Source organism: Excalfactoria chinensis, chromosome 10, assembly GCF_039878825.1.
Source record: "Excalfactoria chinensis isolate bCotChi1 chromosome 10, bCotChi1.hap2, whole genome shotgun sequence".
NCBI classification, from domain to species: Eukaryota; Metazoa; Chordata; class Aves; order Galliformes; family Phasianidae; genus Excalfactoria; species Excalfactoria chinensis.
Genome location: NC_092834.1, coordinates 2,052,059 through 2,079,428, shown reverse-complemented (window position 1 = coordinate 2,079,428; position 27,370 = coordinate 2,052,059). Strand labels below are relative to the sequence as shown.

At 42.0% G+C, this 27,370-nt stretch overlaps 1 protein-coding gene across 5 annotated transcripts in view; it reads right to left on the bottom strand.

Moving 5' to 3' along the window:
* MEGF11 (multiple EGF like domains 11) overlaps positions 1 to 27,370 on the bottom strand; it is a 243,397-nt gene that overhangs the window by 49,175 nt on the left and 166,852 nt on the right. For all 5 annotated transcript variants that reach the window (XR_011904850.1, XM_072345518.1, XM_072345519.1 and 2 more), the window contains exons 10-12: positions 26,727 to 26,939; positions 19,551 to 19,725; positions 745 to 865 (exon numbers count right to left, since the gene is read on the bottom strand). Coding sequence is in view for 4 of the 5 variants with exons in the window: in XM_072345518.1 (XP_072201619.1) it covers positions 745 to 865; positions 19,551 to 19,725; positions 26,727 to 26,939 (509 nt within the window). In the remaining variant the exon portion in view is untranslated. The remainder of the gene's footprint in view (positions 1 to 744; positions 866 to 19,550; positions 19,726 to 26,726; positions 26,940 to 27,370) is intronic.

The window sequence follows — 27,370 nt, the reverse complement described above, 5'->3', positions numbered from 1 at the left end:
CAAAAAAAAAAAAAAAGAAAAAAGAAAAAAAAAAAAGAAAAAAAGACCAAGGCCATCATTTCTAACCATTAAGGCTCAAGTCTTAACGACCAGCCCCACAATGGCTTTCATTACGCCGCAGCTGCATGTAATGGAGTTGAGCAGTAACTCATGGTTTATACACCCTCATTAAATGGGGTTCTACAGTGATTCATTAATTCATGTTTGAAATGCCAGATTTTACTGCTGCTTGCCTCACTTCTGTTTTAGGGCTTACTCATGCCATACAGGACGGTTCATGTTGGTGTGCTGGGGGAAGGCACCACCGCACATGGAACATCAGAGATATCACCTTATGGAGCGTGCAAGATCTCCCAAGTCACTACCAAGCACACATAGGAATTATGGATGTATGCATGGTACAAAAATTGGTGATTCTTGCAGAAGAAGTGGGTGAAGAAGCCACCCCAAAGCCCTGTTTGGTGTTTGCTTCACATTTCCTTTAGAAAGGAGCTGTGTCCTTGCAGGCGCACTTCATTCGGGGGTCTGCTCCTGAAGCACCACAGTTAAGCCTGGCTCTTGTTCAGGGCCGAGACAAAACATACAGTCAGGCCCTTGTTGAGTTTTGCTCCTGGGGCAGAGCTCTGAATTACCAACAGGCACAAATAAATAGTGGAGTTACTGACTGCACAGCTGTGCCACTTTAGAAGGGGAGAAGCACTGATGCCAAATTGTAGGCGACTGTTAAATGTGAATTTTGTTTACCTTCTTTGCAAATGCACAGACCATCCACGGGGGAACACGCACCATCATTTTTGCAATTACAAACTGATGAGCAATTGGTGCCATAGGTTCCTGCCATGCAGGTAATGGTGCAGTCATCTCCCTGCAAGCCAGAAAAGAAACAGAGTCAGCTAAAGAGATCTGAATTCAGGAAATTCCCATCTCCGCACAGGGAGGCTTTCTCTTTCGAAACACTGAGCAGAGTGTTATGAGTTGATTGCTGAATCTTCAGCACTTTCAGCAGCCACTGCTGCTTCCCGTGATTATGATGCAATTAGTGCTTTGATTGACTTGGAGGAAAGGGACAAGTTTCTGGCATTCATTCAGCAGGAGGTGTGTAAGTTACAAAAACAAACCTCCTAGAACAGATGTTGGATCATTAAGCAAAACATCACTTATGAAACACTAATCACAAAATATACAGTCTGAAACCGTGCAAAGATTGCTCTGCATTTCCTGGAAAATATATTCCAAGAACATGGTTGTTTAAAAGCTAAAGGATCTCCTGCGTGCTCATCTTCCACTGCCTGGCAGAGAGGAAAACTTACATGGCACATGGATGAGACCTTTGTGGTGCATAGCTGGTACCTGCGTTTGTTTTCAGCTAATTTGCATGAGCTGATGACACTGGGAAGAATGCTGAACACGGAGTGATGCACATGAGAGAGAGAGGAGGCATGCAGAGCAAAACATCAAATCAGTCTCTCTCCCATTTCTGCTTTAGGTGTGAGGCAAAGGAGGAAAAGGAGGATAAAAACTTACATGTTACAGAAATATAGAAAACATGAACAGTGAATGATGGCACACTGTATGTACGGATTGCCTCCTGTGGCCGGAAGCAGAGGTACATTTCTTTACCAATGTCATTCATTTGATGGAACAAGGGAGTTAAAATGTGAGATGACCCCCTCAGTCCTCCATACTGAGTCCCATCGTCCGGCCAACGAATGTCAGCGTATATAAGGTATTTTTACTCCATTTTCTTCAGTTTGTAGTCTTGACTTTCACAGCACAAATGAGCTCCTACATTTATTTCTCCAGTGAGTTAAACTGTAATAATTTAGTCCTATGTCAGAGAGAGCTACCCTGCTCCAAAGTTAAATAGTAACTACACTGCAGAGTGTGACCTATATCATAGCTCAAGGGAAAAAATATTGGTCAAAATGTATTTCTGCAGGTGAGAGGCTTTGCTGTGTGATAGGAGCATCCATTTGTCTGGAGATAAATGCACAAAATGTCAGCTTCCCTATGCCATGGCAAGTATCTCCAGGAGCCCGTACATCACAGCATCCGACACTGAGACGGTAACAGGAAATAGGAGCACATTTCTGAGCACCACGAACCCATGTGTCTGTTGCAGCAGCTGTGCATGGCACCAGTAGGACTCTTCCTATTTTATACTGAAAACTTCAGTTTAGGGGGAAGTAAATGAAATGGTTAAAATATGGACTGCTCAGAAGTAAATCCTCCCAGCCCCTGATTTTTGAGTGAAAGCAGCGTTTGTAAAAGATGCTGTCTTTGACCTTGGTGGAGTAAAACAAGTTCCCCTGGAAAGGACTGGCTGTAAAAGGTGCCGTCTTGACAGCCAGAAAATCTGAAGCACGCTGCCCCTCATTACCCTGCCAGCATGCCTACAGAATGAGCTACAGGAACCCAGCGCGAGCGGGATGGCAGAGGGGCATTCAGCCTCCACGCCTAATCAATCCTAAGCCTTTCTCCTATGTGTGACAATTAGACAGCCAATTAGTGCCACTTAGAAAGCTGTATCTTGTGCGAATGGAACTCCCAACTCATTTCATGTACAGCATAGGACTGCTGGCACTGCTGTAATTTCTATGACAACTGACCTTACCTGGATTTGAACTAGCCATCTAGGAGTAAAGGAAAATGTCTTTGAAAAGGAGAACAGCTCTGAGTGATGCGGAGTGAACACATTCCCTTGGGAGCCAGACTGACTGAGGGAGCAGATCTGGGCCACGGGAGGCACAGAATCAGGGCTTCCAGCTGGCCAGTGGCTTCTGTGGCCGCGGCTGTCCTAATGTGGTGCAGGCAGGTACACCCTGGCCATGGGCACGGCAGATTCCCCTGTTTCTCTATGTTTACTCCGCACAGAGGACACTCAGACACAGGTGAGATAATTCATCCATGCAGAAGAAATGGTTCCATATACAAGGTAAGTGTCGGGATGTTCCTTCCCAACTCAAAACACCTTTGAGTTTTGGCACTTGCTTTAATACACTGTACTTTATGGACTATCTGAGGTTGGTCATTCTGGCTGTCCACCTTATATGCCCTTAGCTTGCAAACAAACCTTCACAGACAATATAACTGGCTTAATGAGATTGCTGTCTCTGGGTTCGACATGTGAGACCCTTCAGAACTGTCTGAGTGACAACTGCCAAACATACTTAACTTCTTAATTACATAAGAGGAAAATGCACTTGAACTATAGCACTGGCTCTAAGATTTTATTAATTATAAATGCACACCCTGCTATTAACATTTTGAACTTGATTTGGGAGAATGACCTATGAAATTAAATGCATTCAGGTACCGTTAAAGATATGTAAATTCCACCTCTCTCTCACCACCTGCCCAAGTGAATAATGCTGCAGTATCTGTCTATCCAGCTGTTAATGAGTTATATATTCCATTAAAGTGATTTTAAACGTTGTGCACTGAATCTTCAATCTTGCAATATGGTACTTTATATTTCTATCCTATTTAGTAAAATTAATCAACAGCTGTGCTTCTTAAGTTGATTATTCTTTTTTTTTTCTACTAAGATTGGGAGGTTAATGAGAGCAGTAGAATGTCTGGATGTGGTATCCATGATAGCAAGGAGAAGCTAATTCAATCAAACATATACCCCTGAAAATGTTAAAGCTATATTAAGAAATCCAGCTATAAATAACTTGATATTTCACATCTCTATTTTCCAAGGCAGAATGATCCATATGGACATCACAGACTTTCAAAAGTGCTTCATTTCCTTCAGCATTTTCCCTTATCATGTCCAGTTTATCAAAATATATCCTCGATATATATATACACACACACACACACAATATATATACATATATATATATACACAATATATTATCTCCTGATTTTGGTGGCCAAATAAGACTCAATTTGAAGAAAAATTCCCCTTTACTGGGTGCTGGATTAGGGCCATTTCTAGGAAATGCCCCCCTTCTTGTATACAGCAGCATGCTCCTGCCCCGTTTGCATCCAAACCCACTGCATAGCATCTCAGCCCAACCAAAGACAGGGTATCCCCTACCTCCACACAATTGCTCAGAAGTTATTAGGAGTGAGCCTTTTCTTGTTGGAAATCCATATCTGATGGGAGTACCCTAACCTGGCAAAGATGCAGGTGGGGATCTGTGGTCCCAGGAACCCTAAAAAGTCAGCATTAAATCAAAATGAACGGCGCCAATAATGTAACTAATGCCGCTTCTGTGACCTTTCATAGCTTTAAGTACTTCAGCAATATTAACACATTGATGCCGAAACTAAATGACAGACTTTTCTGGTATCAGGAGAGGTTTGGGCACACAATTCTTGTTATTGTTAATTCTCCCCTATGCATTGAGGGTTAGGTCCAAGGAACCAAACTCCATTAATAACACAGGCTGCCAGCTCACATCCATCAGCATCAAATATTAATAGACTCATGAGGGCCAGAGCATACATCTTTCCGGATGGCAGTCAATAACATGTCTTGTTTCTGCTCAGGCAGAGGTGAAGATTTTCTTCCTCAGAAATTATTATTGGACAATATTAGTGGAGCTTAAAGACACACTGCTGCCTTAGGTGCTGGCTGTGTTAACAAGCCCTGGCCACTTCAGAAAGTGTTTCCACTGGATTAATGTTGCCCTAACAACATTACTGGTAAGGATCAGATTGTCTGTTTCTGTTAGACACACACTCCTGTTGCAAACAATGGCCAATTATCTTTGAAATTCTTTTCTGTTCCTCAGTAATAAGACTTGTATGTACTCCTGTACATTTTGGATCAGGCCTTTAAACCCTTGAAATGCATTATAAAAGGAAAAGGATGGAATTTCAGACTGTAAGAGGAGTTAATAATCCAGCAGTGGTCTACAGCACCCAGTAAAGCCTGCAGCCATGCTTGGTCCCTCGCAAAGTTTGACTCTTTAAGGACATTAAATTAAGAATTTCAGAAGTAGCTGCAATCTACAGGAATAAATTTGCCTTGCAGGGCTAAAAGCTGGTTCCACTGAAGTCAGAGGCAAAACAGAAAATCAATTTTTCAAGGCCTCTGCAATGCAGAAGACTAACAGGACTGCTATTGAACTTGGCGTCAAGTTTGCATGATAAAGACCTCTGCGACAGGTTGGGCTGAGTGTTCTTAAAGTTTAATCTGCAGAGGTGCTGCCAGCCCTCAGCACCTGCGCTGATTATTAGTGGGGGCTGGCAACAGCAAAGGGCAACACTGGAACTTCTGGTAAACTGGAAAGGGACCCCACCTGATCCGAGGTGTTTAATGTGGTATCTGACCTGCTCTCCCACTCGCCTTGCTCTGTGCCAGGTGAATTAGCACTGACACCTGCGGCAGGGCGAGCTCTGTGCTTGCAGCTCGCAGTGGTGGAATGGAAAGGGCAAGGGGCACAGCGGTATGTGTGCACCCGCAAACAGATCAGAGAGGAAAACGATGCAGGTGCTGTTTGTACCTGATGTCTGTGTGTCCTGATAAGCTGATCGGTATGGACTCAGTACATGAAAGTACACATCTGCATGTACACACGGAACGTGGCACAGCGGTGTGCTGGTACAGTGTCTGTGCACCGGTGCAGGTCACAGATACACTTCTGTATATTTACTTATTTAATTGTGACATTTACCATTAACCCAACATAACTCCACAAACATTCCCTCAAGGTAAACATATGGTATCCAGCAGCACAAACTGGCAGAACAAACTAATTTCCCTAATGGTGTTCCATTGCAAATGAACGTGTTCATCATAAGCATATCAGCAGCAGCGGGAAACTTTGTACCTTTACTGGTCTTCTCCTCTACCCTCAGCTCAAGCAATTTATTCATGACCTTACTACAGAGCATCTTTAGTTTTCCAGACATAATGATGTCCTCTGGCAGAATTCCCTTCCCCTCTGGGTGTTACTAATTACTCCCTGCAGATGCTATTATTGGTGCTAACGATATAATGCAGCAAAAAGTTTGGGGAGGGATCTTGTGCCCTGTACAAGCCAGGCTTTCAGTTTGCAGGTAATCAGCGTTACTGAGAACTGACAAATGTTCCTTTGCCCATTTCGTAACATTATATGATGTAGCGGCACTAGAATCTGATACACATCTAAAATGGCACAATGAAACCACCGATGACCTTATTCAGTCTCCTTTTCCCTTCTCCTCATTTATGGAAGAAGACAGAGTAAAGTAGAAAGGGAAGGAGCTTTTCTTGTGTTCAAAAAGTGACATTTTAAGTCACAAGCTCATGACTCATCCAAAGACCCTCTGCAGTCCTCAATGCTGCAATCCTAAATTAAAGCATTAAATATTTCCAATAGTCAACAGCAAAACTTTTCCAGTCTGCACGATGGTGGCATCCCAGCCCTCTGTGGGTACCATAAAACTTGGGACATGTCAGGAAGGCAAAGCAGAGCCACCTTTGGCTGCGGGAAGAACTTACAGCTTTTCTTCCTAAAATCTTCCAGTGATTTACAAACATTTCTACAAATGGATGTCAGCATTTTATTTCACCTCGGAATTTGTGCTAATATGGTAATGAACGCAGTAAATCTCACAGTAAATGCCAAGTTCAGAATTAGTCATGCTGGTAATAACTCTTAAATTTGGTGTTTGATCAGACGTATCCAGCAAAACACGCACACGAGAAATGCTGGCTACATAGATTAGTAACTAAAAGTATTATGAATGTTTTACTCGACAGTATTAAAAAGAGAAATAAAATAAAATGCATTTTCAATCTTGCTAAAAAACACACAGAGCTGACATGCACAATGCACAAATCCAGCAGGTCTGAATCCAAGGTGCCAACTTCATGTCACTGGATGTGGCCAAAGCCTTTGTTACGCAGCTCGGGCTGTGAGGGGAGCACAGATTACCTCAAAGGCAGCTGTGATTTGTTACTTCCCAACTTTTCTTTGTACAAAATACGGCTGAATTTGGCGGATTCCTATTTTGCAAACCCAAGAGTGTGTGCCATGGGCTCGATTCTACCACAGGCTGCTACATGCTGATCCATCCCCATCGCAACCTTCCAGGCATAAGAGGGCCTTTCCCTGCATGATCTACTTGCAGTAAACCCACGTGGAAAAACAACCAGGCTGTGTGTACTGGGTGGGTCTCATCTTTTGAGGGGGAGGGAGCACAGAACCCCACCGCCCACCTCCTCCAGCATCTCAGCTCCCCATGCTTGTATATGCAAAAGGAACCATGCCCTGCACAGTGAAACCGCTATGACACAGCAGTACTCTGTAAGAACAAAGGCAGCAAATCCCACTTTCATGAGGGTTTGGGGTTTTTTTTTGTTTTGTTTTGTTGTTTATTTTTTTTTTTGGTTCCACGAAATGAAGTAAAAACAAATGCAAATAAAACTTTCATTTAAAAAAATGGATTTTTCCATACTAAACAGCAAGCCTGAGCTGGATTTCTGTCAATGAGCACCGTAATCCCCCTCAGCACAAGGGAACAGTTTTCTAGTTCGCACTATAAATACACCCAATATCAGCCAGTTATCTGCAATTAAAATTATCCATTCCTGCTGTTCGAGCCATCTAAATACGGGCATTAAAATAAGAAAGAGACTTCAATAAAGAGAGCAGGAAGACCCCCACTCTGTAAATCAGTGTAACACTTGCTGGCAAAAAGAAATCGAGACTAACTTTACAGCACTTGAATATCTGCCTGGCTCAGTACTTAGACCTTAACTGCAGAGCACTTCAGTGGCAGCGAGGCAATGAATGCAGCCTCATATAATTAAATGTATTCACAAGGAAAGTAGTGTGGAGAGTAAAAAAGATGATCATCAACCTCTGAACAAGATTTTTTAATACAGTCAGCACTTCTCACCTAATAAAATATCACAAAACACATTTATCCATGAGGGACCTCTCCAAAAATAGAAGATTGGATTTGGACTGGGTGAAACAACTCCTACATCATTTCCTTGGGACATTTCGCTTGGTGAGATGGTGATATACCTGAGAGGACAGCCTCCCCCAGGCAGTCTGTAATGGAGTACAAGCAATAGAGCCACGCAGAGGACAAAAAACACAGTGGAGGCTAAATCAGATGGGTGCACAGAGCTCGGGCAGCCCCAGCAGCTGGCTGTGTGAGGGCAAAGTGCTAAAACAACTCCTAATTCTGTTCAAGAGGAGCTGGGGAGATTGTTTATGGAACAGGTATTTCAGGGAGAAATGAAAGCATCTATAATACATGGGTTTAGATTGAGTTAATGGGAAGATATATTATCAAGGCAGGTCAATCATGTCTGTATTGGGAGGATTACTACTATACATTATGGGGCCAGCTGGATAACCAGGTCCTGTGGTAGTTAAAGCAATTTAAATCTGGAATAGGTCCATTTTGGATTTACTCAGGTGAGGCAGGATATTTTAAACTTAGCTCTGGGGAAGATATATGGAATCAAACATCTGCAGGGCTCATTGCTGCTACCGTAATCAACTTTAATCAGCTGCCATTCTAAAATTGTCCAAAAAACATGGGCATACCATTAAATATCCCAAAAGGTAAAATGACCCGGGGATAATGTGCATTATTTCAAGTTGATGGAAAATATGAGAATGCCTGAGAAACATATACTAGATGTGCTCTTTATGGCGTACTCCACAAACTACTTGTGTCCAAGCTGTGGGACAGAGCCAGCCCTTCAATACTACAGCTAAAGACAGAAAAAAAGCTCAGTTTTCTTCTGCTTTTTCAGACAGAGAAACTTGGAGTCACCACTATGGTAAAGGGACAACCCTGACCTGATGCTGCCACTGCCCGTGCCAGAACCACTCTGAGCTACAGCCATTCTTCACCATATTTGGCTGCATAGTTACAAATTATGTGGGAGCAAGAAAAAGGAAACTGCTCTGTTTCATTTTCTGTCTCTCTACCTGCTCAGGACAGACCCTGCTAGAGGAGAAAACAGCTCACTTGCTCCTGTTCAGCAAAGGAGCCACAACAAGGCAGCTCAGATCCCCTCGTGTCACCAGTTAAGGCCAACCATCTGACAAGATTCTGACACGTGCAGTTCCATCATTTTCTCTCCCAGATGTGGGCAGAATAGATCAGTCTGGAGGCTGATCTGACTGCAGAGTGGGCAGCGAAGCCATTTCAAAATATGGAGAGGCACTTCAGTGCAGTTCGGAGCTGGCTCATTCTGTGCCAGTTGTTCTATGGGAGTACCCTTGTCTGGAAATCAGAGATGGTTCCTGCTCTGTCTGAGTGGCATTGTCCAAGATCTGCCCTGTCGAATGACTGTGGCCTCCTGACATTTTTTGCAATAGTCAGTTTGGCTGTGGCTGACAAGTCTGAACAGCTCTGCAGAAAGGACATTAGCAAAAACAGGGAATAAAAGTTACCATTTATACTTTCAGCTTATATGACATCCTCTGGCAAGAAGATCCACAGTTTAATTATAAATACAAAGGAGAAAAATTATGTTTATTTGTTTGCTTCAAACCACTGCCTGGTTTTAATTGGGAAGCTTCTTATATCATGATAAATGGCAAACAGGCATTCCTTCTTCCTTCTCCCTGTGATGTAAGGGACCTCTCACATATCTACCCTTGGTGACCCCTTTTCTAAGCAAAATCATCCCACTCTCTTATTCTCATTTTATGGGAGCCATTTCACAATTTAATTACACATTCTGTGAAAAGCACTATCTTTGTCTTCAAACCTGCTGTGCAATCATTTAATTGGTTGCCCCTTGTTCCCGTGTTATTAGAAATAGTAAATAATCATTCCTTGCTCGTGTTCTACGCACCATCCACAGTTCCATAGATCTCTATCACATCTGGCCTCAGCCATCTGTTTTCTGAGCCCAGTTCTAGTTTATCGAGTCACTCTTTGTATAGATGCTATTCCATATAAAAGACGATCTTTGTCACCATTTGCTACTTCCATTACATCCTCTATAAGCAGCAATCAGACAAGCTGCATGCAGTAATTTCAGATTTAGATATATTATGGATTTATACAATAGCACAAATAATGCTTTTTCTCTCCTGTTTTGTTCATTCAGACCTATTCTGTCTGGTGCTCCGTGTTGGTTGGTTTGTTGACTGGTGATGAGCACTGATTTGAGTTATCCAGAAAACGATGCACTGTGGTTACCTGATCTTTTTCCCTGAGTGGCAGCAATTAAATCAGATTTTCACTTTTTGTGAATTTACTTAGAATTTCTTCCCCCTTGTCTACTACTTCGTGGTTCTGAACACCAACTTTCCCCTTACCCAGTCGTTCAGTAGCACCAATCTATCCTGCAAATTTGCCATTAGAGTCTGGCTATCCCAACAATTCAGCACTATTTGCAAACTTTCTTTTCAAATTCTTCTATAGCTGTACTGCAACAGCAATGTCCAAGCACAGTCTTACATGTAAACTCCCCTCCCACGCACGCTGCCTGCACCATTCAGTGTGGTCACTGGCTGAGACCTGCATCTTTCTGCAGCAGAAGCTGCCAAAGTTCAGCACATCAGTGCATGCCCGAGCTCCTGTCCACACAGACTGGATGGACCGAATCCAGGAGGAGGTAAATATGCCGTATGCAGCAGCTATCCTCAGCTCTCTGGCTAAGGGCACTGAAGTGACAGAAGCAGTGCTGTGGGTGGTGAACACAGGCTGATGATGTTGACACCTGCAGCTGACATGGGCTCTAAGTTGCATCATCCACATGTGGAAGGACCAAAGCGAAAAAAAGGAAACCATCTACATAGGTGGAAAAGATGCTTTATGGCATGAAATGAATAACACTCCTTGTCAACTTTAAGCTAATTAGGTTTGTGATATAGCTTTTGAAAAGCTGGTAAATAACCTGGCAGTCACAGAGAAGCAGATGAACAGATGTCCTCCTCATATTTTCACACATTTCCTAAAACCAAAAACCAAAAGCAAGAGGCTGATATCTGTCAGAAGTTCAGTTGCTCTTTGGCATAAAAAGCACACCCGGATTTTCCACTTATACATGTCTGATCTTAAAGGATAAAACTTCACTCATCCTTCCGCAGTGTAGTTAGACAGAAAATAAAATGCAAAGCAAACCAGTGACTTAAATCCTATACTTAGGTGGCTTTAATAAAGTTCGTTTGCAATTTGAACTACCAAGAGAATCAGCTACCAGCATTTCTATGCATAGATCCACAAATAGCGTGGATAAGGCGATATACATTTATAAGCTTAATAGATGGAAGGAGACACCTCTATTGGCAAGCAGTTTATTTCTCTGCAAAATTCAGATCAAATGACTCAGTCTGAACAGGGTACTGAGCTCCAGTGACAATGAATGAGGCTGCAGAAACAGAAATGCAATTTGACACAGCCACATTGCCAATTAAGGATAAAATACAGGAAATATGTCAGCTAATAACAAAGAGAGAGACATTCTGGGTTTCTACACGAAGCTGCTTCCTTTGGACCCACTTATGAAAACTTTGGAATTATTCAGGTAAATAAAACTGCAGCAGGGCTCAGAAGTAAAAGTAAATATAAGAAGAAAGTGGAAGAGACCTGGGACTTGTTTACAGTTCTTATCAAATTATACACACTGTGTGTAACTGAATCAGTTCTCATTAGCAGAGGCAGTCACTGAGACAAATTCCACTCTTGTATATCTAGGACAATCCTATTGGAACTAGCAGAGGTGTTCAGGTAAACTTGGGCTGACAAAGGAGAATTCACAGACAATTTCTGGAGCTTACACACTGAAAAGAGAGAGTAAGCAAAACGAAATGGAAGCAGTTCGTAAAAAGATCTCAAAAGAATCCACTGATTTCAAAGAAAGGGATGCAGTTTCCACAACTGAGGGAGACCCACTGTGCCTTGTGCCTCCAGTGACCTCGCTAAATACACCAGTACAATGGTTCAGCATACAACAAATGCCCTGAAGTGCAAGAAGACCCCTCCCTATGGCTCATGCAGCCAGCTGCTCACATGGCTGCTGTTAGGGTTTAGCAAAATGCAGGCTTCTAAACGCTGTGGCTGCCACTGCTCCAGAAGAAATGTCTAATTGGTCAATAGGAGCTCCGGGGGGAGAACACCAGCAAGCCTAATAGACAGCAAGCACCTGGTTCATTGATATAAGAATCAATAGGGGAGCGGCTTACTCTGAAAGCATGGGAATACACAGGAGGTCTCCCCATAATGACCTTCCCTGTTGGGTTCTGAATGTAGGATATCTTCTTGTACAGCAGAGCCAGAAGAATCCATTTGTCAGCCGCTATTGAAATAGTGGGTTTAGCCCACAACCAGTTCCAGCACATTGTGGTGCTGCTCATTGTTTCCCAGCCTACATGCAGCAGGGTCATCTCAGCGGCGGACTGAAGACTTTCCAGAAAGGCACCTGCCATTTCACAGAGACGCAGTACAATCTGGGTTGAATACGGTGCTTATGAAGGGTGCCATTGTGAAATCTCAAAGTACCCGCACTTTGTCCCCTACAAAAAGTCCTACGGGGGATTTTGAAATGGATCACGCAGTCATGCCACCGAGCCTGACCTGAAGCAATGGTTTGTGAAGGTAAATGGTAAAACGGCTCAGGCTGCCAGCAAATTTGCCAGTCACTGCTGATAGAAATGGGGTTTGTGATGTACATACTTATCCACAGGGAGCTGGATTGAGACCAAAGTCATTTCATGCAGGCCGCTGCACAGCCAAGAGAAGATAATTTTCAATCTGTACTGACCTGGCCTGGATCAGACCTCGTACCCTAGGGATGCAAAACTCTATAGCCTGCTTTTATTCCCCGTGGTCTACAAAAATAAAAGTACAGCTATTTTATGGACAGAAATACATACTGCTGTATGCATACAGAAACAGGTGGGACAATTCAGACGTCATCAACAAAAAGGGGTACACAAATTTCAGGTAGGTGCAAGTGATTCCTGACCATCTATATTCATGTGAGGAATGAACCAAAACACGGGGCACGTGATGTTTTGATGTATGCTAATAAACACAGAGCTTCCAGCTGCAGCACAGCTGATAGAGAAACACCTTCCCTACAACTAGATAAATAGTGAGAGGTCTTTCGTTTCAAGAAAAAAAAAATCCAGCTCACCCTTCATTAGGCTGAATGGAGCATAAATGTTTTTTGCTGCCTGCTTTAGATCTGCTACTTGTTCCACAGCCACTTGTGAAGTTTTCTGTAAGCTTCAAAAATTATCAGATGAGTTTTCAGACTTTTCTTCTTCTAGAAAGGCCACCAAGCAGATGCACATTGCAAGGAGAATATATTCCAAAAAGACCAGAACCAAGAAGGATTCCGAGCACTCAGCCATAGTCAGTATAGGGGTTTTTTAACAGCGTTTTTGTCTTTAGCCACATTTCAAGCACCTCAATAAATACCATTTTAACTCGACTCAACATGGATTTCCAGGGCACAGTTCCATCCTCCATTTTTGGAGATGTTATACCAGAATTTGATGTTATACCCTGCCTTAATATTCAGTCTTTGCTCAGGCAAATTCCATTCCTTCTTAGGGAATATGATGCACGTTATCTTTAACTTCATTATGCAGGGAGGGGATTGTCTTAATTTGGTGTCCATAAGCTCACCTGAGCAGCCTTTGTTAGCTGATGTGTCATAGGGGACAGAGACAGGTTACTGTAGCAGGAGAAGAAAAGCCAGAGGACTAAGCACATCAATCTGTGGAAACCAAGGCTTTCTTTTTTAGTTCTGCTTCATATAGGAAAACTTGTGTCATTTTCATTATTAACTACTAATTATCTCACTCCAAATTACAACCCACGCTCAAACCCACCTGCACAGTATGGATGCCTTTTCCCACATCCACTGCCACTACAACTAGCCATTCTCAATGGCTGTGAAACATTGGATTCTGAATAAAATAGGAAACCAGTGAGAAGAAAATGCATCTTCCCGGTGTGAACAGGTAATTCATGAAATGAGACTGGGCAAACTATTTTTGTTGCCTGTGATACTCCAGCTAATTGGCCAACTGCTGTGCCAGAAAACCTTTTCCCCTCGTACAGCAAGTAAAATTTATACTGGTGATTGGTAACAAGAACATCTTGATAAAATGGCTGAATTTATTTTATACCTATAAATGAAAAGAGCTCTTAACAAAGGGGGGTAACTGATATGCTCGGTAAATCAAGGATAAAAGGACACGGGCTCTATTGAAGATTTTTTCCCCTCGTCTTTTTCTTTTTAAACCTTTTTGATGAGGTGCCCTGTCGCTCAGCAATGAGCTTCCACTGAAGTACATTTGGAATTATCTCAAAGGGAAACAGATCATTTAAATGAGTTAAAGCCCCCCAAACAGATTCACTATCTGCAACCTTAGGTTCACTTCTTTATATGAAGAATTTAGTGAAATTCATAATATAACTTTATTATTGAACTGGTGACTTACAAGAGAAAGAAGCCTCGTTCATTTTTCCTGCTTCCTTCTGAAGTGGTGAAGGATGATACATTTAAAATAAAGATGAAAGCAAATATGTAGAAGAGAGGGAATATTCTGATAAAGTTGTTTTTATCACCTTCAGTGTTTAGAAAACACCCACAGCCATTGATTCTTTAAATTCCTTCAGACCTACCTGAGACTTTGGTCCTTCAGGGAAAAATTCAACTGAAGATAAGATAAGGTGCTCCATTCTATTTATTCTTTTTCATTATTATTATTCTTTTAGGCAACAGAGAGAATTTTAAAGGTGTAGGACCAGAGAGCAGGTTACGTATTTTTTAATAGAGGACAGACTGATTCTTCTCTCCTGTGTGCATTCTTCAAGGAACAAGAGATGTCCCAGAAGGAAGCTGGTTATGGCTGGAATACTCAACAGTCTGTACCTTTAAGTTCCCTGTGACCTCCATAGGTGAAAACAAAATTATAATCTTCATGTCTATGGAAAGGCAAATTGGTCAGTTTACTCACTGGTTAGGCATGGGGCAGAATTAGACTGGTCTGAGACTGCACGTACTTGTACTGTCTGAGGGATTATCCCTTAGGAAGTTTGACATACATTTGCCATGCACTTGAATGGATTTATAGCAATGCAATATACACCTATTTTTACTGAGTATTTGAGCAATTGTTCATGGTTAAGTTACAGAGGCTGATCCTCAGTCCAATATGCAGGCGTGCATGTTGGAAGTAATTTGTACTCCTGTGGTAGAGAAAGTATTACGCTGAGGAACTCTGGCACATAGGCAAAATTTGTATTTATAGACACAAATTAAGCCTGTGTTTCAGTCTTTGAGTGTACAGATTCTCACTGAGCTCAGCGAGGATATATATACATAAGCACTTACATAAGGATATATTTGAAAGGCAATTTTGATGCAATGTCAACAAAAGATGCAAATGACAAGAGATGTACAGAATTGGGATTCATCTTGGGAAGTTTTAAGGAATCCAAGTGACATTCCAAAAGATGAAAAATCTGGTAAGTGTTTCTCTTTCCTGTATTTTCCATCCCTTCCTGCACTGTGAGATACAGGAATCAGCTTTCATGGGATCTACCAATATAGTCAAGGAATAGAAAAATGTCAGAATGAATTCTTTCATTTCGGTGATGAAGTGCTAGTAGCTTTGCTTGCCAGCACGCAGGGTTCAATAAAAGCAGACAGGTCTTCAAAAACTAGCAGCATAAATAGATGAACTCTTTAAAGTAATACCAGTTCTGTCATCCAGGTGTGAAATATAGACCTAAGTGCCCGTCAAAGTAAAGCTGACCACACATTCCACAGATAAGTGTTAAAGTTTTCTTAGTGTCCTGGGTTGAGAAATGTTTTAACTACGTATCTCCCTGCCATGACAGAACGAAAGCATTTGAAGCTGAACACATTTTTCAAAGGAAGAAAACAAAGCATCCATAAAGAAACAAAGGCAAATCATAGAAAGAGGTCTCTCGATAGCTCCCGTTTCCAACAAAGTTGCAATTAGCTGTGCAATGGAGAAAGGTGAACCTAGATGTATTTCAATAGCATCTATAATGATTTCAGTAGCTAGAAAGCTGATAGGTATGTGCAGGGGGTTGGCTGTGAGACCGAAGGTCAGGATTCCTGTGGTCTCCTGTCATACTTAATTCATATTTTCTGGCCTTCTTCAACACGTTTATTGAATTACGGGAATAAAATTCAATGGACCAAAAAACAAAAGAAGAGAGGACAGGCCAAATCCTGATTTCTTTTGCATTCTTATAGTACAACAGAATTCAGCGGACTTGTAAAAGAGCATCTGAGATCAGAATGTGGATGGAGGGGGAGGTGCAAGTTGGCATAACCCCTCTAACCGCCCCCATAATTGCATCCCAGGAATTTATTGCAAGGAGTGACTGTTTGTGTGTAGGAGAGAGGATCCAATTTCCACCTGTCCAGAATTTCCCTGTCTGCTTTTTAAGGGTAATCTTTGAGTCGTCCCTGTGTGTGTTTTATCAGATTCCTTTTTGAGATGGCAGCAGAATGGCTTTTCAAAACCACTTTTAAGAAAAGCATTACTGGCAATTCATCACATGAGTACTAAGAGGAAATCCTCAAATGTTTAAAACCTACGAGTTTCAGGGAAGTGCCCTATAGGCCCTATTGGTACTCTCAGCATGATGATTCTCTGCAATCATCTTAACTAAAGAGACAAAACCCTTTAACCTCACAGTACAAGTGAAATGCAGTAAGTACAGCCTTTGCAACAGTGTGGACTGTTCTGTCAGAGCATCTGAGGAGTAGTTCCAGGTGTGCTCTAAGATTTTGGGAAAGATTTTGTTGCATCTCCTTTGCTCTTGTTATCTTAGTCTCATTGTTATGTTTTATACAAGTTTGGATAGTGAGTCTGACCCAATATATTCATCAAGAAAAAAAAAAGAAGACATAAAAGGTTTTGAGATTCTATCCAAAACTGCAAGCTCACCAATATTTAGCTTTGGCATTTGAATTTTTGGAAATGTCAAAGCTAATAAATAATGTATTCTTTTCTGAGCTACAATGTACCTTTTCATTTTAAAACTTGAATCTGCTTAGCTTCCAAAAAATTAGATGCTCTGCACACGTACATTTCAACCTATGGGATGGCTGCTTTTCCACTTATTACATTTAATAAAGGTGACCAGATGCTTTGTGTTTTTCATGGCTTGTTCTGCATCCCAACAAAATGTCCCTGTTTTGGCTGTGATCGCAGATGATTCATTCTGAAACCCAGCCCAGCTGCCCTGACACAACGGAGGCAGGGCACTGTTAAAAGACAAGCCATCTGTGCAAGACAAGTGGGCTGGAGGAGTGCTTTGTCAGGAGGAGACTGTAATTTCTTGGTCACTTTGTTTTCTAGCCATCCAGTATCCCCAAAGTCCTATGGGTCCAATCCCCATGCCTTTGCAATTCTATTTTGCAATTGCATCCTACATTCCATTATGCCCTCTTCCTTCTCCCTTACTAAAAAACACATCACCCTGCTCTGCTATAGAAGCTCCTGTGTTTCTATGAAATGTAAGATGCTGATCTCACTTTATGCTTTCCAAACATATGTCAAGATTTTTGACCCTGTAGCTGCATCGGCCAAGCATCATGCTTTAAAAAGCAAGAGGGATTCATCTGGGGCTTTTCTGAATAATTAGCTCTGCCCAGTTCTGCATTAGCATCACTCTATTGTCGGTGCTGCCAAAAGAGACATCCTGCATTCAAGAACAGACACTGCATTTGCTTGCAGGCTAGCTGAATTCAAGGGCAAAATTCTACCCACAGGCAGAGCTCCCCACTGCCTCAGCAAGAGGCAGGCTTATAGACTTGAAGGCAAAGCCCAGTCTTGAGCATGTCACAGAGATAAAGCACTTCAAGCCTGGAGTGTGTGCTGACCCCACAGCACCTTTCCCACCTTCCCTGCACCGGGCAGCAGTGCTGACGCCTTTCCCTGCCCACGCGACAAGCATTGCAGCGCAGCACGGCCATTCTGGGGCAGGAAGGAAAGGTTCCTGTCAACTCTTCTTTACAGCCTGTGTTCCCTAGCAGCTGAAAGAACTATTGCAACTCAAGTCATCTGGCATGCATACAAATGACAAATATGCTTCAGAGGCAATAAATTAGCAATTTCAAGGCTTTACTTCCCCTCATGGACTAATTGCCAGAGATTATAGTATATTATGTGAGAGCAATGATACTAATGCCTAAATATGCTTCAGTGATTATAGAGCTATCCTCAATAACCAAGCTGTTTAAATGTCAATGCAAGAAAGCTCTTTATTATGAGATTAAATATTATTTTGAAGCAATGCAATAGGAACTTCCTTCCCAGCTTCACGGCTGCAATAACACTGTCTTGGAACTGCATCTACTGGATAAACAGTGTTGTTTTTTCACATGTATCCAGTAAAGGGTCCCAAAATATTCTTGTGCTGCATACTGCATACAGCATTTCTGATAAGAAAGAGGATATTGGTATCATTTTATTTTGCATTTGTTACTTACATGCTGCTGCCTCCATCCATTTCTCTATATTAATACGTGTGTGTACCACTGGTGTATAGACAAGATAAATTCTTGTTTTCTATCAGAGTAAACAAGTGGGGAACCAAACCTCAAAGCTCTTTTATTCCTCTTTTTTCTTTTTTGTTTTTGGTATTTAAATAGTATTGCTGTCTTGCATAGTTTTGACAGTCTTACCCCTTGTGCCTAAATAAGTCCATTTATACCCAACATTGAGAGAACCTCTGGATGGGAACACCAATACTCAGATTCAGATTTTGACAAGGAGCAGAGAATAAAAGCGACTCTAGGCCATAACTCATACAAAAGTAAGGACACAAAATAGAGGAAGACAGCTTCCAGTGAAGTTGTGGCAGAATCCTCTCCTGAAAACAACTTTTTCTTTTAGGAAGCACTGTTTCTTAAAGATAGCCAGCAGATTTGCTCCATGGCGCGTTCCTGAGGTAAAGTCAAAGAAGTGCTTTGTATGTGAATGTAGAGTTGTGTATGCTCTGACCAAGAAATTTACTAGCAAGAATTCCATTAGCCCAGCTACAGCAGGACTGGACACCTGGATGTGGAAACACTTCTGTTGTTTCATCGTGGCTGATTTCTTCAGCCATTTTATATCTCGTCTATAAAATATAATGATTGTTTACCACAGACTGAGGCTCCTTCTGATGCTCAGGTTAAAGACACCTGACACGTATATTCAGAAAAGACATAAATTGCTCTTTCATTCGTAACATTAAAAAAAATCTTCATCTATTAAAATCACAGTGTGACTGACAAGGAACATGCTGAAAGGCCAACAGAATTCTTTTGCTGCTCTTCTAGGCAGACAATAATCTGACATCTTTTTTGGTTACATCTTGACTTGGAATGTAAGATAGGAAACCACGTCTCTGTGCTTACAGGAGTAACGAACTTACAATACTGATGTTAAATAGATACCCAGAAGTTATATCGACAGTGCTCAAAGGAGTGTCATTATGTGGACTTACAACAGAAAGGAGAAAAGTAACCTGTGTTTAGCCACTTTTGGAGTAAATATTATTTGAAATGAGATTAAAATCTTCTTTACTTTTCTGCAGGCGCCTTACACCGTGCCCCGTTACTCCCAGCTCTCACTTACCATGTATCCTGGTGCACACGTACACTTCCCGGTGATGCTGTCGCAATCTGCACCATTCTCACAGGAGCAGGTCAGCTGGCAGCCTTTGCCGTAGTACCCGGGGGGACACGTCTCATTGCAGTACAGTCCAGCCCAGCCAGCTTTGCAGCTACATTCTCCGGACAGTGGATGGCAACTACCAAAGACAGGCAGACATCAGTGAGGTGTGAATGCAGAAGAAAAAAAAGAAACTGTCTATAAACTGTAGGGACATCTCAGTAGAACATTTCAAGTGCAACGACAGCAAGAGTCTCACCAAGAGCAGAGCAAACCTGAGAACTGCTCAAGCAGCTGTACAAATCAGGAAATGCAGCCACAGAATATGGTGCTTGGAAGGGAAACATGACCCTTGGAAAAAATACAGTGAACAGAACTGATCACTACCTGCGCCTGAGCAAGAATTTTTTCAGGGCAGGAGTCAACAGGAGCCCTGAGACCAAACATCAGCTGCGCAGGGAAAAGAGTCAGGTTCCTTTATATGGTGAATAATGAGCACTGCTGCCCACCATGAATCCTCTGGCTTTCACTTCTACTCAGACAATTCCACACTTGTGACAGCTCACAGACAGAGGAATAGAAACAAAATTCACGACCACAGGACCAGGCGATGCTTAGTCCCAGTGAAGACATCTTTGGAGGTGAAATCTTGGAACAATTGTTCCTCCTGCTATGAAACACTACTCTCAGTTTCCTCTTCTGCGAACAGAAAGAGCATCTCCCAGCTTTGCTGAGGGCACCAACTTCTCCCTGCAGCAGGAAGGGGAGGCTGGAGAAGTGCAAAGTGCTGGTGGCTGGAGAAGTGCAAAGTGCTGGTGTGGGGATGTGGCTGTGTCTAAGCTGTGGGAAGGGGGAGCACAGGGTGAAGTCTAGGCTGGGGAGGTGAGGAGGTTGATGAGAAGGTGAGAGAAAAGAGGAGAGGATGGAGAGTGATCTGATATTTGGCAAAGCAACACATATTGTCTGAGGCCAGCTGGGAGTGCAAGGCTTCACTGAGAGCTCAGAATGCCCCAGGGGCTGCTGCTCTATGAGACTGCACTTCAATAGTACTGTCTGGCCCTCGGTGAGAGATGAGAAATAACACTGCCACAAGCCAGGCTTTTTCTATCATTCTCAGAACAAGAAAGAAGAGAGTTCTGCAGAGGGGTACCTCTCTGTGGACCCGCCTCCAGCTTTTTTGCTTCATAGAATCTATTTATTTTCCTTTATGATTATTTATTGCTATAGCTTAGTATTGCGAACACGACTAAACAGGTTTCTTTACACCTATAAAATTAATATCCTATATGTTAATTTTCAAGGCAGCCTCATAAAATGTAATTTTCAAGTATGTTTCTGGCAATTACTGGTACGAGAGGTTAGTCACATACTGTTGCGGCTAAGAATGATCAGATTTTGTGAGTGTCATGTGTTCCATCATAAATGGTGTTTGACTGAGTAATTAAAACAATTCATCAGCTTAACAAACTACTATCCATGAAATTCTTCTGACAAAGCAGTCCCTGAAATTATGGTTGTTCACACAGCACCTCTTAACATTTAGATGAAAATAATAAAAGCTCTTCTTTTCCCCTTAGTGTCTATTAATCATCACCTAGTAGGAGAATAACCTGAACATTAAAGAAACGTTTTGGAGTGGATTTTTTTTTTCTTTGTTTTCACTACTTCTGCATGTATCATATGGTTCCATGAGAACTGCATCTGTTTGCTAAATTAAATCTTTCAAATGTAATATATGACCATGGCAGTTTGAATCAGTCTATAACAATTCAATTGAAAATGCTATGCTCAGTAAGAATTTCTACTCCCAGGCTGCTTCCTTCATCCAAATGGACAGCTTTTTTTTTTTTTTGCATGTGATGCAGGCTATTTATTAAGAACTAACAATCATCCTAACATGCACTAGAATAACCAGCATGAACCAAAGAGAGTTTGCAAAAGAATCTGTGGGAAAAAAAGGGGCATGGACTCCATAACAAGGGCCAGTAAAAGATCGTGTTCTGTCCCTTCCAAGACTCCTTTTACTTCTTCATAAGGCCAAGAGCTAGGAAAACCCCGATGTGTTTGTGGGTTCCTGCACTCATGTAATATTCCCCCTGAAGAAAGAACAGTTTTACCACTTGACAATTAAGGTGCCCAGATGCGGTGCTAACTTGAAGACAGCTGCAATTTAGATGCTCAACCAAAATTCAGAAGACAGCTGTTCTATTCCCAACTCTGCCAGCGAATCTTGGCCACGTAATTCTGTATTTCATCTTTTCCATCTGTAAAATGATGCCTTTCTTCCTTTGGAAACCCTTTTAAGATCTGCAGTTGAAGTCACTAAATAGTAAATTTTTGTTACTGGTTTTAATATGCTGGTTTGTGTGAATTATTCCATTAGTTAAAGTTAGCAGAGTTACGCACTAAATATGATGCAAAATAGTGTGTGAACACACATATGAGTGAGTTAGGAATGTTTCTCTCTCACTGTATGGCTATTCTGTTAACTTTCATTCAGTGTTGTAACTACGTACTTAGACATGTGACCATAAGTAGGAAACTCGTCGGTCATCCATCCAAACACCTATGTATCTCTATCAACATGTATGTATGTATCAACAGCCTATCCATTGAACTAGATGATAGCTGCACTGAAATTACTTTTAATGGTAAAGTTGTTAAAGCAAAGAATAGGACATACAATTAGAAATGTGATTGAATTCCTCCCTTCCTGTTCTGACTGTACCTTTCCAGGTCCACATGACGTTTGGTCAGTACAGAAGGTTGCATACGTAAGGTACTTCTCCATGCCACCAATGAACTGAAATTAAAATACACAAATCGTTCCCCTGGAAAAGCATCTCTATGGGGATGGGCTGAGGCATTTGGAAGGACCCTCAAAGGCAAACACACTAACATCTGCTTTCCAACCACTTGCTGTGAGCAGAAAAGAAACGTTAGTCTTGAAAGCGTCTGGCAGAATCATGCATTAGTATTTTGCACTGACTCTTTAACAATTTTTATTTCTTCAAATCTCTCGGATAACATGAAGGAATAGTGTAGAAAACCTAGAATGAGTGCAAGCAGCCAAGTGTTTCTCTGGCACTAGGCCAAGCAGAGGTGGAAACTGGAAGCTGTCCACAGCACACAACATGAGAAGGAAGTTGTTCCACGGCTCTTACTGCACTTTAGAAGCTAACCATACGCTCCCCGGCTTTTGAGTCACATTTGCAGTAACAAAAGATTCTTCTTTTTTAAATTCACCAGCTGAACTGAAAAACAGAAACTCATTTTTGACCTCTGAATTTTTTTAACCATCTAATTTTGAGGAAACCTGTTTCCTTTCACTCCGGGGAATTTAACTTTCTTAAGGCAAATTGGGAAAAGAAACGCTTTAGACAGCACAGTCTGTTCCAAATTCTGCATTTGCTCTCCACGCGACTCTCAGTCACAACAACTTCTTCCCAGTGAATTTCTCAATTTTTAGTTTACACACCAATGGAAGTCATCTCATCTTGATAAACAGCCCTAATAATCCTTATAAGAGCATTTTCTCTCTTCTGGTGTCTACACTGCATTCCGTCTCCCCTACAAACACCCTCTTGCTTTTAAAGAAGTACCCACAGTGAGTCTGTAGGGCCCCTACTTCAATTCAGCACATTTACAAAGCCAGCCTCATTCCAGTACATTCTTACTTTGGGGACAGAACTTCTTGTTCCTTCCAAATTTTCCAACATGTAGATAATAATTAGAGCCTCTGACAGTTAACACATTTCATCAGACTTGGTCACTGCTGAGCTAAGGGAGGAAAGTGACATGGCTTAAGAGGTCATCATTTCTTGCTTCCCTTTCTGTGTTTCTGTCCTGGGAAAGGCACCTCTAAAGGCTGTGGGTTCACATGGTTATGAAAGCTGAGCAGCTGAGATCACTCAGCTATTCATGCCCTTCTCTGCTTCTCACAAAAGTCCAAGCCTATCTGTCTCTTGCAGACTGTTTCAACATGGGTTTCTTGCATTTTCACAAGTGCATCCTTCCCTGTGGAAGGACAGCCCAAGTCACCAGTGCACCCTAAACTTCCTAATTCTATTGCTGTTCAGAGATCCTGCACAATGTGCCTTTCAGTGTGCTTTGATGCAGAAATAATTGGATGATGTTCTTTGGTCACTGCTAGGCAGAAGATCAGGCTGCACAATCAGGTTGGTCTCTTCGGACATTAAAATAGATCTGTGAAAATAGAAAAGCTGATAGTGTACTTCTTAACGTTCCTCTTCAACTTGCTCCTCAAAAGCCCAAGAACTTAATGTTCCAGCTCTCCAGTAACCACATCAGATGAGTCAAAACCACTGACAGAAGAAAAGCAAGCTTCCCTCACCCTTTAAAGGTTTACAAAATTATCCCGCACTCTTAGATATCTCAACAAGTAGCCAACAGTTTAAATGGATTCTTGGAAAAATAGATGGGTGTCAGGAAATGAATCACTTTGGAAGACTGTGGTTCCCATGACAAGAATTCAGGGGAGGAGGTGGCCGGGAAGAGAAGTGTTCTGTATGGGACAGGTTAAACAATCAGTAAAAGATGTGTTCAGAATATGAAGTGCCTTTAGAGAAGGTCATATTCCATCAACTCTGACACTCCTTGGCTCAGAAATTGATGGTGCTCTGAGGAACTCAATGAAAAGTGGAAAGCTGAAGTACCACAAATGAATGAAGGAACATTTAGAGATCTACAGCTTCCTGATATCTCTTTGTTCCATAGCAGCAGTGATAAGATGCAGGACAAAGGGAGATTTTATCAATGGAGAGAGACTAGACTCACTTATTGAGGGAACAGAGATAAAATATTAGCAGAGCATGCTGCAAGTGAAGCTGATGAACACGTGATGGGACAGAAGGCATAAAAAGTATCCGCCAGACAGCAGCCAGGCATAGGTCAGGCACATGGCATGTAGGAATAACCGTACGTTGAGAAAAGAGCTGGGAAAGGACTCGATGCTGCACCTGCCTGAGCGCTAATATCCTTCAGATCACACCTTCCTTCACTGCCAGATGGTGCCAGACTGCTCCTTCAAGGAGACCTGCTGGCAAATCCCTGGAGCAGCTCCCAGGCAGTCCTCTGGCCAACCCAGGATGAACCTCAATCCCACAGTCTTCCCCACTTAAGAGACTTAACGAATTGAGCAGATAGCCGAGAAACAGAAGCCAAGGTCATCCTTAACCATGGCCTGCAGTCCTTCACTCTGGGAAAACAGGCACACACACAGGCTTCTGTCAGTATGAGAGGAGGGGTGAAGACACACAGTGTCAGCTGTTATCTGGAAGCATATTCTTACCCTACAGCACACAAGAAAGAGCGTTCAGTGAGGAGGGTTTGCAGTATAATTACTGCAGGTCTATGTGGTGCACGCTGGCAGAGCAGTGTGACATACAGGAGTTTAGAACTTAGCTCTGTCTTCTTGAGTCATCTCCTACCCTGAGCACAACATAACACTAACCTTTTGTGTCTAATGCTCAGCTCGTGCCTCAGGGATATTATTTTTTGCAGTGGTATCATGATGCACAGAATGCTCTGATGTGATAGAAGCCTGTTGTCTAGAGCTCCCTTTGAGGTGTCAAACACTTTGCATCCTTGCTGTCAAACCCAATAGAGCTGGCAGCTATCTTTCTGTAGAGGACTTGTATGATCAGAATTACAAGGCTTTTAAATAATCCATCGTGAGCTCCAACGTTCAGTGAAGGAAAGCCTCACTGCTTACAGTTGAAGTTGAATTCACAAGAAAGATCACCTGTTTATTTCTAAGGCAGAGACAGAGTCTATCTCAAGCACACAAACAGATTTACCTGAAGTGTTTGTGTGTGAGTGTGTGTGCATGTGCACACAAATTAGGCAGTTTTTCTTGCATACATAATCAAGGAGGGTGTTTCTGCTTCAGTAAGCTACAAGATTGCAAGGTAGGTCTGTCATCATCAGCAAGACAGTCAGGACTCCAAAGGTTAAAAACTGAAGAATGTCCATACCAAGGGCATATTTGCTTGGACACCACTTTTCCCACCCTGCTCTGAAGCCAACACAATCCTGGATTGGTTGTGAATTCTTAACAGTACTGGAAAGTAACGAGGAAATCAGATGGGAGCTGAGGGGCCCCGAGTCCTGCCGGCATGGGAAGGACAGGTGGGCACTCTGGGCCATCAGAAAAACTCACGGCAGCTTCTGTTTGTGCCCAGGCTCCCTTTGCTGTACGCGAGGAACCTCCAAACAGCAATTCCAGCAGTCAGTAAGCAAGGGGATACAAAAGGTAGCAAACAGGATAACAAAGAAAAGCCTTAAATTCTTCCTTTTTCAAGGTTCAGGAGTTATTGAAGCCTGCAAATGGAACATAAATTCAATCTATCTCATGTTAGGCGCTCGAGTCTCTTTGTGGCTCTTAATAATGAGAACCTCAAGAATCACATCCTATAAAAAAAAAAACAACAACAACTACAAAGGGAGTAAAACACCGAGACTTGACCTTCTAAGTGAGGCTTACTCCATTTTAGGTACACTTCACCAGTATTTTTCTTTCCGAACATTTCACACGTTCACACAGTGAATGAAGAACAAAACCAGGCACCCATGAGGAGAGAGGAGATGTCTATTTTGACAACGTCAGCTTCATTACAGTTCCACAGACTGACCTGGCGATATTGATTTCAGTCTATTTATACATTGTCCTCAAGTGTTTTCAACAAGGTAATTTGCCACAAGACATAAAATGAAGCAAATTAGGCTTCAGTCTGAAAGTCCCCTTGCTGTCTATAGATTTAACAAGAGAAAAGAGATGGATTTGAGTAAATATATTTATATTTTTTGAACTTCAGGGGGACATTATCCATATTATTCTTTATTGCTCCAAAGACTGCAGCTACAGGACAAGACCATACGTCTCACTGTCTCAGATTTTATAAAACCTGTTTAAATAGTTAATGCTCAATAGCTGGCTGAACTGACGCTTACGGTTCCAAACCTGAGGTCATTTAAATCAGAAGCCATAATACAGAGGAATTGTATATGTTCTTAATTAAATCTACAGAGAAAAGGCTGTGGGTAAAGCGAAATGATTTTTTTTCCCTAATGCTTCTATTCGAGCAGTCCCTGCACCAGTCTGTAATACGATGTACTTACCTGAGGGTGTTGGTAATATTGCAAGGGCATCTCTTGTTGCACTTGAGGCCATAAAACCCTTCTGGACACATTCTCTCTTGACAGTGAATCCCTTTAAATCCTGGGTCACACATACATGCTCCATTCACATGGTAACACTTGGCACCATTTTGGCAGTCACATCTTTGTGTGCACTGAAAGCCAAATGTCCCAATCGGACACTCTTCTTGACACCTGCAATGAAACACGTGAGACAGGATGCAAACAAATACTGCAGGCTGCTCTGCTTATAACGTTTACATGGGAATGTTTTTGTTAATGAATTAAATATAAAACCACTGCTCTTTTATTTAAGTAATACACTGAGAACTGGTATCGTTGGGTGATGTGATATCTTGAGCTCGTAAATAGCTGTTAACTGAAAGTGCATTAACCTCTGTCCAATTATATCCTGCAAAAAATGCATTTGTTAATATTACCTGAGTTAATAAATTGCATTCTTGTTTCTTGGACCTCACTTTTTTCCATGCATAAACAATAACACATTCATGCAGACTGAGACACTTTCTGAAAGAAAACATGACTTAATACTTTCTCTTCACCACAGAAGGATTGCATTCCTCCTAGAGTGACAGTGAAGTCCGAAAGGAAATGTGGTCTGTAGA